At 31.7% G+C, this 21,008-nt stretch overlaps 1 protein-coding gene across 8 annotated transcripts in view; it reads right to left on the bottom strand.

Annotated features, from left to right (window-relative positions):
- Nucleotides 1–19,293, bottom strand: part of LOC128682768 (gamma-aminobutyric acid receptor subunit beta-like) — a 45,400-nt gene extending 26,107 nt beyond the window's left edge. For 3 of the 8 annotated variants that reach the window (XM_053767594.2, XM_053767598.1, XM_053767600.1), the window contains exon 1: nucleotides 19,041–19,291. In XM_053767594.2, coding sequence (XP_053623569.1) covers nucleotides 19,041–19,120 — 80 coding nt within the window. In that variant the 5' untranslated portion in view covers nucleotides 19,121–19,291. Of the gene's footprint in view, nucleotides 1–19,040 lie in introns of all 8 variants that reach the window. The other 5 variants (XM_053767593.1, XM_053767597.1, XM_053767601.1 and 2 more) reach the window with 4 other exon arrangements.
- Between the last annotated feature and the right edge of the window lie 1,715 nt (nucleotides 19,294–21,008).

Genomic DNA, 21,008 nt, shown 5'->3' with positions numbered 1-21,008 from the left:
GCTTTTGCGAAAAGACGTAATGCCTTATACAGCAGACATTCAATTTTTATTCTAATTTAAATTTTCATCATAAGCAATCTCCTTTTTATATCAGTAATCTGTGTTTCAATTCTAACTTCTACCCTTTGAATTTCAGGTTTTTTAAAATAATCTTATGAATTTAATTCGCGAGTGTTGTGATCGCTGTGGCCGCACTGTCATTACAATTTTTCAAAATTTTAACCGAGACAAGAGTTCTATCCTACCTATGTGTTTTTTAAATCATTCATCTGTACTGTAGTATTGTTAATTATATGAATGATTGAATTTGGAAATTATTACTTTCTCAAGAAAATCGAAGGATCGTAATGACAGCGTGGTAGCAGCGGAAATCGAAATGCTCTGCGAACCACCTAATTTGATGCCGATTTATAATATATATAATAATTTTGATAGGTACCCATATTAGTAAAAAAAAAATAAGCTTACAATAAATTAAAAACAAAGATTTATTTATTAGCGAAATCATTTATTCAATTGTTTTAATCCACCATATCGACATAAAATACAAATTGTCACATTAGCCTACGTGTAAATAAATGATCCGATTTGAAATCAAATCCTAAAATCAAATCATTCATTTTATTTCTATGAACCAAGCAGATTTTCACAAACAATATATATCAAATTTTGAGATCTTCAAGGAAGTATTGAAGCTGGGAGCGAAGTGCGAAGTGAATCAGTTAATAAAATTTTACTGAACCCTTTATTTGTATGAAATAATTTCTACTTAAGCTTTTAATTAGATAAATTACTACAAATTTAATTAACCAAATTTATAGAATTAATAGTCCTTGAAATAGCGTAAACATCTAGAGATGAATCGTCTACAATGAGAATATATCCTGAATTTAAAGCTGAGAAATTATATCATATATTCAAAAGAAACTATCAACTTTCACACGTTATAATAATAAGTCCCACTGATGCGTCTGTCTGTATGAATCACTTTATCATCCAATAACTATGTAATACTATGCAAATGGATAATATTGTACTTTTTCGCCATATATAGGTGATTTTAGGAAAAAAAAAATATGTATAATTTATTATGGTATTATCAAAGCGAAGCTGGGACGGGCTGATAGTTAGCATTTAATATAAAGGGCAAGTTTTTCTTACAACATATTTTAATAAATTATTTATCGAATTAAGTAGATAATTTATAAGCCATTATTTTAGAGCAATGGCATAATACAACTGATAAGTTTAGAAGTCATGGAGCTTTTCACGATAAGATTCATTTGCGTCAGTCAAATTTGACGTAAATTTTAATATGAGCAAAAATGCAAAGTTGCTGATGCAACCCAAAACTGAATAGCCTAATTATAACGTTTACTGAATAAGAGACATTAATAGGTTGGTGATATTACATAAGCGTGGAAAGGTACACACAAACCGCTTTTCATGTACTCACGTTTGCATATTTTATGCGTTGTTAGGCTTCAGGGCTTATCCTTTTGTGAAACGAGATTTCAACGGGTTTCAATAAATCGCGATGAATGGGCGCACATTTACATTGCACATTGCATATAAAGGTATAGTCGATGGCCGACTATGCAGTCGATGTGCGCCCAAGGACATCCTTCTGATTCGAAAAGTCAGATTTTGTCATCTAGATTTTAAAGTTAGTAAAGTTAGACCATTCACTATACAACTGTGAAACCGCATCACATTTTATCCAGTTGTTATTGAGTGATGAGTGATACCGCCTGACAGACAAAAAAAAATGTATTGGCTTCTATTTCCCCCATAAATATTTCTGTTTCATATTTCTTATGTTAATACATAAGACACATAGACACATAGCTCACTCAAATTTTTATTATAATGTATAGATTCTTCATAGGTGGGGAGGTGTTAAGTACAAAGGCGCAGTTTTAATGAAAAACATTTTATTGTTGTTGTTGTTTAATGAGCGTGCGTCATTAATGGCAATCACAACACAACAAAGGCCGTAATGATCCATGAAATTTTCCTTATTATCTTCGCTGAAAATGCGATTTGGTTTGTTTATTATATAAAACGAATTCATACAAATGTGAATGTGAAAACAAATGCGAAAGTCAGTTTATCCATTTTATTTCACACTAACATATAAACAAAAATGGTAGAAGCATGTAACGGAATATAAAGGAAACGAAGCTATCGAAATCAGACACTTGTGGAAGGAAAATATGATGTGCTCAGACTCCAATTAAATGGCAATGGTAGTAAGGGATAAAAAGATGAAACTCTACCGTCGACGAAAATAATTAAAGTACCTAGTTATAACAGCTATAACATTATGTATAAAATTAAGGAAATTCTCTTTACATTTGAAATACTCGTTAAGACTTTTAGAATACAGATCCCAAAACACATACCCAATACGTACAAAAGAACCAATCGACAAAAAACTGCATCCCCTCGAGTCGTTAGTTCGTTTTTTAAATTCGACAAAAAATTGCTAGCCACAGGTATTTTATTCCTACATATCGTCATTACATTTTTATTATTTTGAATGAATTGGTCCGGAATTTTTAAAGGACAATTGTCAACTTGCCAACGGGATGTTTTTTTTAACGAATCTTGACTTTTGATTTATAACGTGCTTTTTTAATACATAACTCGGCATCTCATTAGGGAAAACAAATAATTTCTAAATTCCGATTTCAATTAAGAAAATTTTAATCCCGAACAATTTTTAAGACTAAGTAGATGCTAGCTGCTGTCTAACGTTTTAATCTATATCTTATCCGTTAGGGGCAGACAAAGCCGAGAAATACGAAACTATTATCACGTTGGATGATGGGCTTATGGTATAAGATACCCAATATAATGTATTTCAAATTAGTTTTAGAAGTAGAATCTAAATCTAAAAATCTAAGAACAAGTATTCTACTAAATAACTTTAACAATTAAAAAAATCAATAAATTTTAAATCCAGTTAAAATAGACAAACAAATCTATGTGCGTTTACATAAGTCGTTGATGAACAGGTCGGTGAGTAAATGACTACAATTAATGTTGTAACAAGCAAAAGCTTCTAATTGGACTTAATTGATGTCTGTTGTGCCGTCGCACATGTGACTCACTCTGTGTAGCGTCGACTGGCAATTAAGGTACAGTAAGCTGCAAAACTCCATATAGAGTGAACAAAAAGTATCGTATGCAGCGTTCACGTTCGTCGCGTTCACTCACACATCTACACAAGTAAAGAAATAAACTACACGTTGATCTTTTAATTAACCAATTAACATATTCGTAATTGCGCTAAAATATTCACTACACGGTGTTGCGGTATTATAATAAAATACTACTTATATTACTTCTAATATTCATAATGGTTTAATTATATTTTTCACTAAACAATTAAGTACAAACGTATAACGCCTAATGCAATAATCTTTGTTTACCTACCACCATGCAGTAAGTATAGGCTCTTCCCAACCTAACCTAACTTTTTGGACATATATCCAAATCAAGCCATCTAAAATTTTGTTGGCATAGTTTGAAGCTCCGTTCGCTTCGCCCGCTTCGCTTGGAGTGTTCACAATGCTAACCTAACCGACATAGCTAGGTTTGTTATTTATATGGTTTTTTATTTTATTCGAGAGTGATTGTGCTGTGATAAAGTAATTTAAATATTACGTTCCGTAACTATGCAAGCTAATATTAGTATGCAGGAAAGGACGCGCATTATCAAAAATCTAGATGCATAGGTAATATGGGATATACTATATCTCAAATTGCTAATGAGACAAGATTTACCTACAGCAAGCCTTTTGTTGATTAGGTATTATTGCAAAACTGTGTTTTAATTAGGCTCTCAACAGATTTTTCATTTATCATCATGTTATAAGTATTTATATTTACTTTGTTTTGTGTCAGTGGATGACGTGAAACTGTGAATAGCTCGTTTTCAAGGTGTTGTTGTAACCACTAAGTCGCGTACAGTGGTCGTCTGCGGCATATTAGCGCATCACAGCGAAGCTTCATGATTCAAGGATACGAATCAAACAGCTTTGTGCCGAATTCTGTGTTCCCAAATATGTTCCACACTAGTAAGGACACCCGTCCAACGAATTCTGCATTCAGAAGGAATACACTATAGGAGCCTGCCAAAAACCCTACGATAGTCATATATAAAACAGACTATCATTTGCAAGACAGTGTTTAGATTTTGACTGCACCGGTACTATGTTTATCGTTTATGTCATCTCAAAATGGAAGACTTCACTTATGGCGCAGGGATACAACTCGTTATAGTAACCAAAATATTATGGCAAATATGGAATCTGGACGAACTGTATGGAAGTATGAGAGAATTTAAAAGGAACAGATATTATTGGCTTTGTAGATCTGAATGCCTCAATTAATTAAAGTTCCTTTATATTAAATCATTTTATTTCTCTTCTATTTCTATCAGCTACATTTTAACGTCTTACAAATTTAAACCATTTTTCACAACAACAATGTCACTCTATGAGATAACCATAAACAATATAATATAATAGAATATAACCTTTAAATGTGGTGGCTGTCCACTAACTTACTTATACTCAACACTCTTCCTCAGACATCACATTTAAAATTCCTAACTTAACAACAAATTCTTTTAAACAAAACTTACTAACAGGCTTAGTAAAAATATCAGCTAATTGGTTATTAGTACTTATATATTCAACTTTAACAAAACCTTGCTCAACCTTTTGTTTTATAAAATTATATTTAATTTCTAAATGCTTCAGTTTTCTTTGATCATAAGTTTGAACAGATTTGATAGTGCTTTGATTATCTTCAAAAATTTTAAAATCCTTTACTTCAATATTTAAATCATTTAAAATCTTAATAACAAAACAAGACTCAACACAAGCTTCACAAAGTGCTACCAATTCTGCTTCCGTCGTACTTAAAGCTACTACAGATTGTTTTTTAGATTTCCATACAACAGTGTTACCAAAAATTAAAAACAAATAACCAGTAGTTGATTTCCTATCAACGTCTCTACCCCAATCTGCATCAGCAAAACCAACTAATGAAATATTATTACAATTCTTATAACATAAATTATAATATAAAGTTTGTTTAACATATCTCAAAATTCTTTTCAAAGCTTTCCACAAAGTCAAATTTGGTTTAGATTGATATCTGCTTAAATAGTTTACAGAGAACGTTAAATCTGGCCTAGAATTCACTGTTACATATAACAAAGAACCAATTAAAGATCTACATTTAGCTTCATAATTCATATCAATAGTTTCATCTTCAAATTTAAAATTTACATCCATAGGTGTATCAATCCCTTTACAATCACTCATCCCATGTATTTTAAGAATATTTTTTAAGTATCTTGTCTGATTAACTAAAATACAGTCATCTAGTCTCTTAATAGAAATTCCTAAATATGTCATGTCAGTATTACCTAGATCTTTCATTCTAAATTGTGTAGTCAAAAACGTCTTTACTTTTTCTATCTCTGTCTCCTGCTTCGCGAAAATTAAAAGATCGTCAACGTATAATAAAACATAAACATTATCTTTCATGTATAAACAATAATCATTTTCAGAACGTTGAAAGCCATAATCCAACATTGCTTCAGTAAATCTCTCATACCAATATTTCGGAGATTTTCTTAAACCATAAAGTGATTTTTCTAATTTGAAAACGTAATTGTCTTCTTTTCCAATATAATATCCTTTAGGTATTTTTAAATAAACTTCTTCATCAATTCGACCATAAAGAAAAGCTCCTTTTACATCCATTTGTTTAATCTTAAAATCTTTCTTTGCAGCAACTGCTAATAATGTTCTTAATGTTTGCATCTTCAATACAGGTGAATATAAATTATCCATATGTCCTGTTTGTTGATATCCCAAAACAACAAGTCGCGCTTTACATATCTCTGCATCACCTACTTTTTTCTTTGTAAATACCCATTTAGTATCTAAAAGTTTCATATCTCTCTTTCTTTCTACTTTCCTCCATGTTCCACTATCTTCAAGAACATTAAACTCTTCCTTAACTGCATTTCTCCATAACTCACTATCTTCTCTCTTATCTATTTCCTCAAATGTATGTGGCGTATCTTCTATTTGTCCAGTCATTAAAGCATACATTACTTCATTTTCATTTCCTTCAAAATCAGTAACATAATCTTGTTGCCACTTGGGTTTTCTAATTATTCTTTTCTCCCTTACAATTTGTTCTTTTTCAGAATTTTCCTTCGAATTATCATCTTTTTCTAATGTATCTTCCGCTTCATAAAATTCTTCATTATCATTTTCTTCATTATTATTTTCTTTGTAAACATCTTCTTCTTTTACCTCTCGGCACTCCAGTTCTACATTATTCTGTCTTTCTTTTCGTTCTTTTTCATCAAAAATTACATTTCTTCCTATCACCACTTTTTTAGTATCTTCATCGTAAAGTCTATAACCGTTTCTAGCATAACCTATCATTATCATTCTTTTTCCACAGTTATCAAGTTTATGTCTTAATTGAGATGGCACATGATTATAAGCAACACTTCCGAAAACTCTCATATTAATCACGTTTGGTTTTCTTCCTTCCCATAATTCACTTGGTGTACAATCTTTCCCTTTTGTTGGGCTTCTATTAGTTACATATGCAGAACACAAAATAGCATCCGCCCAAAATTCTTTATTCAATTGTGAATCTAATAAAAGTGTCCTAGTTTTTTCCACCAACGTTCTATTCATTCTTTCCGCCACTCCATTCATTTCAGGATTATATGGCACCGTGTACTGAACTTGAATTCCGTTATTTCTACAAAAATTATAAAATTCTCTAGTTACGTATTCTCTACCATTGTCAGATCTCAATTTTAATAAGTCACAGTTAAAATGTTTCGTAGCATAATAATAGTACTCTCTAAATATTTCAAAAGCTTCACTTTTCTGTTTCATAAGGTAAACCATAACAAAATGAGTGTAATCGTCAATAAACGTGATAAAATATCTATAACCTTCTCTACTAATTGGAGTAATAGGACCACAAACATCTGTGTGCACTAGCTCAAGTGGTCTTTTAGCTCTGTAACCTATCTTATTAAATGGTAATCTAGTCATTTTCCCTAACACACAAGTCTCACATAACATATTTTCGAGGTTTAAATTTTTTAAGTCACTCAATCCGTCAACCATATTATTTTTAGTTAAAACATTTAAATTATTCATACCTAAATGACCAAAACGCCTATGCCATAACAAACTATCCGAATTAGATAAAAAACAGTTATTACAATTTTTCTTACTGAATTTCATATAAATTTTATATAGAGAATTGTCAGAGTTCCCAATCATAATTAAAAACTTAGAAGAATCATAAACTCGAACTTTACCTCTTTCAAAAGTGACAGACAAATTACTTGACTCCATTTTTGACACTGACAATAAATTTTTTCTTAAATCAGGCACATAAAAAACATTTTTAATTGTACATGTAGTTGACTTTTTTCCAACATAACATTGAGTTTCTATGTTACCTATACCTACCGCTTGGAGAGAGATACCATTTTTGGCAGCAGAAATCAATTTTGGTTGTTTTAAATCTATATACTGAGAAAAGTAAATTTTATTATTAACTAAATGATCTGAGCATCCAGAATCTACAATAAATTCTACCCAGTCATCAGAATCTTCAGATCTTCCGAAAAATGCAACATTATCTTGATTACTACTATTACCATACATATAATATGAATTTCTTTGTTCTCTTCCTCGACCGTTAAATCTTCCTCGACAATTGAATCTTCCACGACCATTAAATCTTCCTTGACCATTAAAACTTCCTTGACTGTTATAATTTCCTTGACCGTCATATCTTCCTTGACTGTTATAATTTCCTCTACTATTGTAATTTCCTCGAACATATCCTCGATTATCATAACTTCCTCTATTATTATAATTACCTCTTCCTGCAAAATTACCTCTTACTCCTCTTTTTCCGCAATTAAAAGCACTCTGTCTATTCTCATTCTCCTGTGACGAATTCTTTCTCTTCTCTTCTTCTCCTAATAATCTATCCATTACCATATTTATTTTCAAATCTCCAATCGTTTCTAAAGCTGTTACTATTGGCTCATATGATTTTGGCATCGACAATAATATATAATTTACCTGTTCTTCTTCCGAAATTCCTCCTCCTGCCTCTTTTAATGAAGTACAAATTTCTTGTATTTTTGTAAAATGATGTTTTAAAGGCTCTGTTTCTATATATTTAATTTCATTTAATTGTCTTCGTAAAAATAGTTTACTTCTTGTACTTTTTTCTTTAAAATTTTGTTCTAAATTTCTAAACATTTGGTAGGCCGAATCTTTTCTTACATATTCTAAATGGCTATCCGCTACAGCTGCTATTATTAGAGCTTGGGCTCGTGCCTCTAGATTTTTTTGTGTAGCTATTTCTTTTTTATAAAACTCCTCATTTTCTATCGCTTCAATACAGTTATTTTCACGTAAAATACTTTTGATTCGGAAGGCCCACGTGTTAAAAGATTCTCCGGAAAATTGCACCACATTATATTTTAAAATATTACATTCTTTGTTTGCCGACATCTTGTGTAATTTTTCTAAAATTCAAATAAATTTATTACATACTATACCGTACGCATCTGACGCAGTGGAAGCGTGCTATTGGCTTTGTAGATCTGAATGCCTCAATTAATTAAAGTTCCTTTATATTAAATCATTTTATTTCTCTTCTATTTCTATCAGCTACATTTTAACGTCTTACAAATTTAAACCATTTTTCACAACAACAATGTCACTCTATGAGATAACCATAAACAATATAATATAATAGAATATAACCTTTAAATGTGGTGGCTGTCCACTAACTTACTTATACTCAACAGATATTTTTTGTAATATAGACGGATTAATGCGGCGGCGCTTGCTTGCAGTTATTGATAATAGGGGAGTTGTATTTAATATTAACTTTATTTTCTCTTTTATCTTAAATAAATAATATTTATGCTTGTAAAATAAAAATATATTTACCGTTCGTATTTTGCGTATTTAGATTTTTATTCAACTACCTACCCAAAGAAAATAAAATCCCGCGCCGCCGCGTGATTAGTAATAACTTGTTAATTAATTTGTTGTTGTAATAAATTCTATGTTTAGCTAGCTTCAATTTTCTTTTCGTTTCGAAAACTAATATTTAAGCTATAGCTACACATTTAAAATAGATAATATGTATATATAATATTTATTACCCATTGATATGTGTAAACAAAGTGTTATTATGTAAAACATTGAATTATAAACTTCATTGAACTTTTTATTGTTTTTTTTCAGATCATTTGTATTGGTAATATTGAACTCCTATATATTCATTGATTTTGGTTTAGTCAGAATTAATATCTAATTTGTAAAGATTTATATCATGCATTTTATTGTTACGGTACCATCATCCGCAAATAATGTCATATTATGCTTCGTCGTATTAGGAAGATCGTTTATATAAATTATAAGGGACCCTGAACGCCTTGTGGAACACCATATAATACTGAACATACCTTAGATAAATAAAGTTGGTCAGTTTTAGTTTTAAAATTAAATTTAGAATTTTAATCTTGCCATTCTTAGAAATATTCTAGATGGATGGAAAATTAACGGTCAAGGCAAACCAAGATCTTTATCACAGAAGGCAAGCGCCGCGTATATCGTATCAAGATCTGAAAGCACAGAACAAAGAGGTGTGGCCAAGATTCCACAAAAAGTTAAATAAGAAGGCTATAATTTTATGACTGGCCTTGACTGAAGTCAGCCTTCTTTGGGAATGCTGTTCTTAATTAACAGTCAAATGTTGTTATCCTACAATCGCCTCATACGAACGGACATCCACGGGAACTTTTGAGTTGTACAGTTCTAGGGCGGGAACCATACCTACGCCATTATTGTAGTTCTTATTGCGTGTTAGTAACTAAATAATAACTTAAATACAAATTTATCGGACACCCAAACGCTTCGCGCTTATATTTTTTCCCTTTTTGAAATAAAAAATCTAAACAGTTTTTATGTGTTAAACAAACATGATAGATTTGTAGTTGTTTAAGCGACTAAGTCATGAAAGTTGATAAGATGCAGAAATTGGTAAGATGTAAGAAAAGACGTATGCATCGTACTATCGTAGCCTTTCTCTATTACCGGGCGTGTTGTTGCTTATTTTCCTTGGTGTAATTTTTTTTCATGTCGCCTAAAGTATTAGCGTATACTAAAAGCTTGCCACGAGGTTTATTTTGGCCATAGTTTTGGCCATCAAATTGATACGACGACCTTTGGGCTTTGACTTGCGAGTAGGTCATGATCAAACTGAATGATAGTTTATAGGCTTTTATTTAATTTGCAATGAACGATCGGGTGGAAATTTTTAACTCGATTTTGATGCAGATACTTAACCTATTGAGCTGAAATTTCGTACACACGTTTAATTTGGACGATTATGTATTATTATGATAAACTGACCATCAAATCATGCTTATAATTTTCAAAATAAAATTCCTCAAGGATTTATCATACGGACATAATTTATTTTTCACGCATTCATCAAGATCTCTCTGATAATAACAAAAAATTGTGTCAAAAATATTTTTTTGTAAAAAAAACTTATTTTTACTATAACTTATATTTACAAAGTTTGTTAAAAAACCAGAAAGTTATAGTAATAATTAAACCTCGCATATTTTTCCACACTCATGTCGTACAGTTTACACATACCATTATTATATAAGTATAAGATAGGTCAATAGTGACTTTATGATGTAGGTACAGCACTTGAGTTGAGCATATTGTTATCATAGTTCAACTTTGTACTTCTACTGCATAGAAATGAGGGTCTTAACTTTAAACTTTAGATTGAAGAATAAAGTTTAATGAATACGGGTTCAACTCGAGAACGAATTCTGTAGATGTAGATATTCTAGATAATGTTCTTTTTAAAACCAACAGCCAAAGCGTTGTGCTCTGCTCGATTTTGGCCAAATGTTAGTTATTCATAGCATTGCTAAATATTATTTAGTTTAGAACATGACGTGAAAAAGTGCCAATGAAGGTGTAATTTCTGAATAAATTATTTGATTTGAAAGCTAATTTATAACAAAACTGCTCATTATAGCTGTCCGTCCACTCTGGCTATACAATACGGAGAGGTATACGCGTTTTTCCGGTAACACAAAGAGAATGAAGAATGTTATAAAACTAGACACTATTCAATTATTATTTTCTGTTACTCATTCTTGTGTGCTTTGCGACAATGACACGCCAAATCAGATATTGTTTTACGACATGACTTCTTTGAATATATTGGTCATATTATTTTCGAGTATTTTAATTCCAATAAAATAAAATGTAATTCAATTAATTTTAAAACCAATCATATATATACATAGTAATCAATATTTAAAACCGAAAGTAAAATATTTAAATCCATAATTCGGCCGTCTCCTTTTTACTACATTCGCCTAAAAGAGCGTAGGTACCAAATATTGCAACGTCATCCTGATCAATATATTTCGGTGGAAAACTTCAAGTCAATCCATCATTAAGAAGTAAGGTAAAAGCAAACATTCTTTTATTTCGTATTGGTATTGGTAATAACAATTACCAATGTACCAAGTAGAAGATACACCGACGAAATCGCAATTATCAGTCACCATAGCAGAAATACGGCCAGATATATATTAAATAATTTTTAATTTCTGAATAATATAAATAATTTATTCAGAAATTAGACCTTCTTTGGCACTTTTTCACGTCATGTTCTAAATTAAATAATATTTAGCACTGCTATGAACAACTAACATTTGGCCAAGATCGAGCAGCACCCGCACGATATATTATATTATATATGCATGCGTATATATCATAATCAAACTTATTATGATGTCGTCTATATTCATATGGTATTCTAGATGCTTGTTTTATTCATGTATTTAAAATTATAGTATTAGTTGTTGGTTGGTGTCTGTTTGTCTTGGCGGCAGTTAAGTACTAACCTAAATGAAGATTTTACTTCAAGCTCTCGAGCAAACTCATTAAAACTCATTCAACCTTTATTTAAGCACAGCTCTTCTTTTACTTTACGAGTGTGACAAATTTTGCACTAAAATTTGCTACAAGTTAGTGTCTATTTCTGAAACTGAAAAGGAATTCTTGTATCTTGTTAAGTTACAGTACAGTTATTATTCAAAAGCTAAACGGTATCATATTCATTAAGTAATTAACAACTAGCAGCGAAGCGAAGTTATGCTTCCGATTGATATAGTCGTTCACTAGACTGGACTATGTAGTGTGGCATTTATATATTCAAGTAGAATTACAATGTCCGCGTAAACTAGCTGGATTATATTACTGCCGCCGCGACCCTGTATCGTGCGAAGCAATTTGTTGGCACAAATGCAATTTATTTATTCCTGCACTGCAGAGATTCCGCGTTGCTTGTTTAAACGATCGTTTCCGTATTGAGCATTAAACCATTTTTAGGACTCCATAGCCGAAAGGCAGAAAATGAAACCGCATAATTTCGTCATGTTCGTTGGTCTATCGGTATGTCACAGGAATTTTATTCAGATACGAAAGTCTACACAGTTGAAACTTTATATTTGATTAATTCTGTGAATTATTAAAAACTATCTTTATACAAAAGTAAACAATGGAAATTGTTAAAGATAAATAATTTTCATAATAGTACATATATAGGCAGATTATAAAGTACTACCAGTTATGAAGGTTCGGTGATAGAGACTCTGTTCACAAAAAAATAATTGTTTTGAATGATATTTGTAAGTAGGTAAGTGTTCAGTTTTGACCATTGGCACAGTTAACCTTGGAGTGATAATTTTTGATTGGCAAAATTATTTGGCTTGGTGAGCTTGGTTCAATAAAAAAAATGACGTAGCTGTTAAATAAAAAATGACGTTTTGAAATTACTTTTAGGTTTCCAATTTCCGTTGCCGAGACAAAATTCGCTCGTATCTTTAAGAAACTCATTTTTCATCTAACTTTATATTTAGGACATTTTATACCGAATGCACGACCGCAGACCTCTATGGCATAGCTAGCGTGAATATAAAACGTAGAATTTGCACTATGTAGTGACAGGCAGCGTGACTGTGCGATTAATTGGGGAAAATCAATTGGTAGGTACCGTAATTTTGACGCAATCCAACGCATAACGGAATAACGCAGGACCATCATTCACTTTTTGTGATGGAAAAAAATTATTAAAATCGCGTCAGGACACTTGACTCGAAAATTCGGAAGACGTCAAAAACGTACAACATTTTCAGGTTTCACTTCTGCCGGCACTCCCGGAGTGCAGCCTGCTTTTTTAACGAACTGTTAAGAATAAGTGTTGGAACGTTTACAACTTTTTCAATATTTAGATATGGTAATACTGTGGGGAAAAGGAAATGATTTAATGATGATGATTATGATGCTATGACGGTATGTACAAATTATTACTAGTTCATAGTGCACTTCGGGTGCAATTTGGCAACTCAATTTTGATGCAGATTTTCTTCAATCGACTGAACATAATTTCTGTTTATGAGTGTTATATTACTAATACTGGCGTTCGATTTTATACAAGTCGCTTAAAAGCATCCTGACATGACTTTTAGGACGAACTACCGACATTAGTGACAAGCGGTGAAGCAAGTGGTGGTCGATGAAACTACATGGCTCAGATTGATATACAAATTCGTGTGGGTACACACTACATTAATTATACATTGAATTAGTTTTATATACGCATTTAGTTTAGACGACAATGCGTGATAATGCACCCAGGGTTGACTTCCGACGGGAGATTTCATCAACGATTTACTGCATGAACATGGTACTTTTATGGTTCTATTACATAGGTAGGTCACATGTTAAATTCATTAGATTTATATAAGAAAAGGGATTTTTGTGCTAAGATTTTTATTATTTTTCATTAACGTCGCCTCAAGGCATCTGACATGATTTATACGAGTACCACCACTATGTAATGTAAAACAAGTATTTAAAAACAACCAAAATATATTTAGCAATTTCAGCAATATCGAGTGACAAGCATTGGTTTGGCGTTAGTATTATTCCCATCAGTATCAATTTTCGAACAGCAACATTACTATTGAAAATAGATTTTTCCGTTCACATTGTAAATGCGGATATCTCGTTGATGTCCATGCACGTCCATGCGAAATTTACGCTAAAATTTATCACATGAAAAAAATAACTTAACTTTTATTGACGTCAATAAATATAGGGATTTTTTTGTTTCATTTTTTGATATACCGTCGGCTTTATGTAGGTACCTACTTACCTACTTTATTTTATCTTCAAAACGAAATACACAAATACAACTAAGAATAAAAATAATGTTCCACCTCGCCACAGGCAGGTGACGTGCCCAAGACACTAGCAGCGTTACCCCGATGTACTGTAAGTACATACTGCTGAGCAAAAAAAGCTTTCAGCTCTCAAATCTCCTGTTGCCTCCATGACGCGCATCGTGATGTCTCTTGAAAATAATTTTGCTTCAAGGCAAATGTAAATAAGTATTTTTTTAATATGTGTCATTTATAACTATTGTTTGTTTATTGTTATAATTCTATTCATACTTCTATTTCCTCTTCATATAACCGAGTTGAGTAAATGACTGTATCGTTACTTTATTTTTCTATATAACTCTGTTATGTTTCTAGACATATAAGTTCTGGGTATATTTTATTATGTATCTAGTCTACTTCATTGGAATTCTCAAGTTCTAATAGCTTGTGTGTACCTGTATGTGGAGACTGTTGTATACAATAATTTATATGTTATTTACACTTTTCATATATAAGTGTGTATATGTGCTTAGATGTAAGTCTTCCAAAATAGTCGTTAATAAATTGAAAGTATTTATTTATTATGCGATGTTTGCTGGTAAAGTTTGTAAATTACTATCTTTTGATAATTCGCATCACCCGCGTTAATTTTGGGCTTCCCTTAATAACTTATTATTGTCAATATCTCGGCTTTTAAGCGATATCCCGATTAAATCTATACCAGATTATAAGTTAGACTATACCGTAAATACCTAACTGTGAAAACCACATCAAATTCCACCAGTTTTGGCATCTATATTAGTCCCCTCACCATAAACCCCGATAATTATTTTACTTTAATTTTATGTGTACATTGGGTAGATCAGCGGCTGATACACATAAATAAAAATCGTATTACGTATACGTAGTGTATATGTATAATAAAATCGGGTTTATGAGGCCGATTTTTCTTTGGTTTTGTACATAAAGATAGAATCTTAAAAAATATACGCATATTGACTTATTACATCCGTTTTTTTTGAGACCGGTTGTTAGTCTAGTCGGAAGTCAAGTAGCCAATTATTTAAATCGTTTAATCGAATATCAATGAAACATTTTAATAAGGCTGCAATGAATGAGTATCAATTCCCGGAAACTGACATATTTCCGATACCTGCAATCGCCTGCGCGCGGAACGCAGGAGATAAACGCATACGATAATGCTGTTTTATTAATCACTTTTTCGTGGAATAAACCCGGTGCCTGAGGTTACTGTTGTAAAATAGCAATTCATTTTATTTTATATATCATCGATAATTCCACTACATTGTCTATAGAGCAATTTGAATAAATTGATTATTGTAAACACACACCGGTTATTAATCTCGATATTGAAACCGCGTGCATACTTAAAATATGCATGATATTTCCTGCATATTTAAAAAATTTCTGCATTAAAATATTTTTTACGTACGTTTTACACTCTTTTGAATATTGATTTTTAGTTAACGATGAATTGAATGTTCGTTTCTTTGGCCTAACTTTCTCGTCCGACATGCGCTGCGTGCGATGCACTTACCGGCGCGTACGCTCACCTTACATCCTTATCCTTACATAATATTATAAAACAAAGTCATATCTCCTGTCTGTCTGACGTGATAAATTCAAGAACTACTGCACGGATTTTTGTGCTTTTCAGTGCAGTGCCATTGCTTTATGTATAATAGGTGTATTTATAATGATTTTATCCGAGCGAAGCTTTGACCGGCTCGCTAGATTTACATAAATCGCGTTTAAATAAATATAAACAATATACAAGACGCAGTAAAATACCTATACACAAACGAAAGATACAAAGGTAAAGACGCAGTTCCTTGGGTAACAAATTCGTATATAAGATTCGTATAAAAGATTTATCTTTTATACAAAGTTTCAAGTAAATATCAACAGCACTTCTGAAAAGGTTGCTCGTGAGGAGATTTCCGTATTTGTTAGAGTGGACGGGATTTGCTGCTACTCTTTAGAAGTGGTATCGATAGAAGTGTGTTTATATTAACTTGAAAATATCAGATTTTAAGCGACTTGAATAAAATATGACATCAGTGTTAACAGTAACACGAAAAATAATAAGAAGTTTAGTTTTATGACTTCATAAATATGTTTTGTTACAGCCTGTACGTGCATTAAAATATAATTTAAATATTTCGAGTTAGTTGATGACGACTCGTACACATAAGTTTTGGAATACACTGTCTGCGTTGACACTTTTTATGCTTAATAACAATGCTTAATTTCAAATAATAATATTCAAAAAGAATGTATGACTAAATGCAAAAGTCCCGATGTGAAATCGAACGCACTTGGCGTTTTTATCATGGCTCAATTTGTTAATTCCATGTTTTTGGACACGTTCGTGGGCGTAGATTGATTTCATTCATTAATGGGTGATTGATCCACGTGACTTTGATAAATTGTGTTAACGTCATACGCACATAGTGTATGCAATATTATGACATGTGTTTCCGCCTCAGAACAGGACCACACCATTTCCTTTCGCTTGAAGCGGTTAAGGGACAGTAGTCTATAGGCAGCCGATGACAAGAACAATTTTCTCAAGTAGCTATTCAGTACTGTTTTAATGATATTAATCAACTGTGAATAACTATGAAGATTTATAAAGTATATTTTTTACTTGATTACACGAGTAGACGAAATTGAAAAGTTTATTTCATTTCGGCGTTATAATAGTACTGCTGTTGAAAGCAATAAAAAAAGTTGTACCATTAATTATTGTTTTCAACAATTTGCCCTGGGTATAAAAAAGCATCGTCATCTTAAAACATTGCTTCACACCCATGTGACACAGAATATAAAATAGGTAAGTGTGATCTCGGCCTAGCTTAAGTTAATTGCCAGTGACAAGGATAAAATATATAAGCGTGCCAAATTAATCGCTTTACATACGATTTTATTTTTTCCCTCGTTACTTAATTAAAAACAATTAGAACATAACATAATTAAACCCATTATGTGATTACACACTGTTTTATATATGAAAAGAACTCTACAATTGACATTATAACATTCAGACTTAAATTTCCGCAAATTTTCATAAAAAAAATTATTATCATAATATTATTTGTTTTCCAAATACATATAGATTTTAAAAATAAACATCTTTAAAATAATATTCATTATTTATTTAAATTTTTTTTTATTATTTATCGATAAAAACTTTAAAATAAGATATTCAAAATCTGCTTGAAAAATTGAAAACTAAACAAGTTGTAAAAATCATAACTACATATTTAATAGGTACATTTTAATTATATTTATTTTTAATAAATATGAAATACTAATATAAAATACGTTTAATAGTCAGAAAGAGATGATATTTATCAAACTATATCTACGACTATACATATATAAGACGATATAGAAGAAAAAGAATAGGCTCATTGTTGTGTCAAAACAAACCAGCATAATTTTTTAGCCAAAGTGAACGAATTCCAGAAACCAACAATTTGCCAACCAGCAATATTTTATCGAAAAAAAACATTATTTCAAATATTCTAACTGAACATTTTATATAAACCATATTTTTTTAATAAACGAATTGTATATTATTGTTTTTATATTTCATAAAATAAATAGGTATAATATACTTATTAAAAATCATGACAAACCACAAAACCTTTTAGATAGTTGATACACGTATAAAAAATATAATTAACTATAAATATACACAAAATATTATATCAATTTAAGAATTATCTTACAATTAACTATCTACGATAGGCTACTACTACACGAATTATAAATCAATATTAAAATAATTCAAAAATTATTAAACTAAATTTATTTCAAGAATTTATTTAGGAATATTTTATTTTTATTTTCAAAAAATATTAATAAACACAATAAGCAAAGTATTTCATTATTCTCGTATGAAAATGAATTAGCAAATTTATCAACCAGTTCCCAACCAATACGAATAAAATTTATTATAGTACATACGTTTTTAAAATAAGTACCCAAGTCGAAATATTTGGCAACGATTCAAGCGGGTACGTAGATAACTTCAGAAATGATAGACGGAGCTTTGCCAATGGCTTTCCCTCGAATCTTGTCGAATCAATAAAAACATGACCAACCTTTTGGTTGTGCACCAAATGCCGAAATCTTATCTCCTTGACTTTATCTGAGATATTCCTGTTAATAACTTTATTTTTACTAAATTTGTATTTACTATTAATGCACTTTTCATTATCTTTATTAGTATGTAACGTTATCTGAATATTTTCGTAACTTACTCAAAGTTAGTAAGATTTGAAGCAAACATGCCTAAAGTAGTTTTTTTTAAACTAAAAACTAAATTGTGCATTCTATTTAACTCGTAAAATAAACGATTTAACTTGTTTATTGAACTTTTCAACTTTTCCGCAGCTTTCGAAAAAAGTTTTTATTGAACACGTGTGCTAAACATAACTTTAATAAGTTTCCGTTTCTAGTAACTTTCCAGTGTAAATAATAGTTGATTAACCTATTATTCGATATTTAGTAATAAAATAGGTGATTCCATTTATTATTCACGAGAAAAATGTAATGTTTTCATGTGTCGTAAAACTAATGCATTCCATTTTAGTGCCGAGATTTACGATCGGAGCGACGTCGTGTGAGAGGAGTGCGTACTTACGCGACATGGTTCGGGTGCGGGAAGAGAGCGGCCGCTAGGGCGAGCAATAGCGGCGCGCTGCGGGGGCGAGCGCCGCTCATGGCGCGTTCGGTGCGGACATCGGCGCGTGTGTGCCGTGCTCGCGGTCGCCGCCGCCGTCTCCACGGCGTTTTGGAAGGATTTGCCGTCTCTGCCGCGCGTTCTCCCGCCGCGCGCCGCCGATCGATCGCGCCAAGCGTGACCCGGGACGCAATCGGCACCGCCTGTCGCTTTAGCTATCGACCGTCGCGCCGTCGCAACATGCGGCGCGTACACCTCCTAATTACAACTACCGGACTCCTTTGCATTAAAACTTCAAGCCTGCGCGCGACACCGCCATATAAATCTCACCTACTTACACCAGCTACTTTCCCGCTCCGACCGGCCGCGCTCTGTTCGACAATAAATCCTTTTTGATATCTAACTTCCCAGAAGTCGTCGGCATCGAGAGCGTCGCTTTTGAATTTCAACGGCGGAAAATGTTTGTGAATTTACAAAGTTTACTTTTGCAAAGTTAACTTTAAAAGTTGACTTCTTCAAATTAAAATAAAATGGTTATGGAGTTTATTAAAATAGAATAGCATCTTTGACACAAGATATATATTAAATTTTGCCTAATATAGCTGAAAATTATACTTTTTGGTATGTAAATAAAAATTGAACATGATGCGCCGTATATTCGTAACTTTGTTGAAATAGCTTTGCAAATTTGCAAAAAAAAAAAAGAAAATCGAATCAAATTCGTAGAAATGTTCAAAACATACATATTGAAACGTTACATTTAAGAAACAGAATATGGAACTTAAGTCTATTCACAATGAGTTGAAAGTTGTTTGAGAAGCGGTTGATCTCATGTAGAATTGACCGCGTGTAATATTAAAGATAATTCGGTAGGTAGCTAAGAGAGAAGATGTATCCATTGAGCTTTATTTTAAAAGAGCATTTTTATATGGAATAAACGGACCGACGGTTTATTTAATTTAATAGAATTTTATTTATTTCATGGAATATTTTGACGAGGCAATTTGGTTTCAGTATGAAAAGAAATATTAAATCTTAGTGGCTTGACCGTTGTCCTAATAAACTACATTAACCGCGACACTCGGCTTGCCCTTATTGCTGGCAGTCACGTTTCAAAATAGCCGTATTTATAATAATTAATTAATTATTTAATTTTGAAAAAGGAATACTTTCGAAAGCCATGCATGCTGTGCAGTATGTTGATATAGCTATTTGGGAATCATTGAATTTTTGCATCATCAAAGCAGAATACAGGAGAATTAATAACTCCTGTACTTGAATTAAAATTTCGTTCGAATATTTCCTTCGTAAAGCCTTGCACAAGCTTCGCGCAATGTCACTCTGTCACTGATTTATTGGTATTTCTTTCGCTTGCCATATAATCTTTTATGTAGGTACTGTGAAATCTTTTGATGTACCTAGTATTTGCGGTACAACACAGTTCGTGATAACTTACGCACGCAGTTTACTTTACGCATAGGAATATACTGTTACTTAATAATAAAAGTAGATATCTTTGACGAAAAAATGTTATAGACGGGCCAAATATTAACTTTAAGTGAATAAAAAACATCTTAACAAAACAACCAAATCAATCTTAACAAAAGTATATTAGTAAAAAATAATAATATTAAAATCACTTTGTTTCCATACTTATTACATTTCTACAATATTATACTTATTATTAAGGGTACCTACTACCTCTCTAATGAAAATACTGTTCGTCAGTGCAAGACGTAAAGAAATGAATTAATTTAGCCGAACTGTGATGATCTCGATAGGTCAGTGGTCAATAGCACTGTCCCGGAAAGACAGGGGTGCGGGTTCAATTCCCGCTAAATTCTAGATTTTTTTATCTAAATATTATTTTCAAAAATAAGTTGAAAAACATTTGTGACAATAACCAATCCATTTAAATATTATATTTAT

Source organism: Plodia interpunctella, chromosome Z (assembly GCF_027563975.2).
Source record: "Plodia interpunctella isolate USDA-ARS_2022_Savannah chromosome Z, ilPloInte3.2, whole genome shotgun sequence".
NCBI classification, from domain to species: Eukaryota; Metazoa; Arthropoda; class Insecta; order Lepidoptera; family Pyralidae; genus Plodia; species Plodia interpunctella.
Note: the sequence above shows the minus strand (reverse complement) of the source record. Positions and strands in the feature narration are given on the sequence as shown.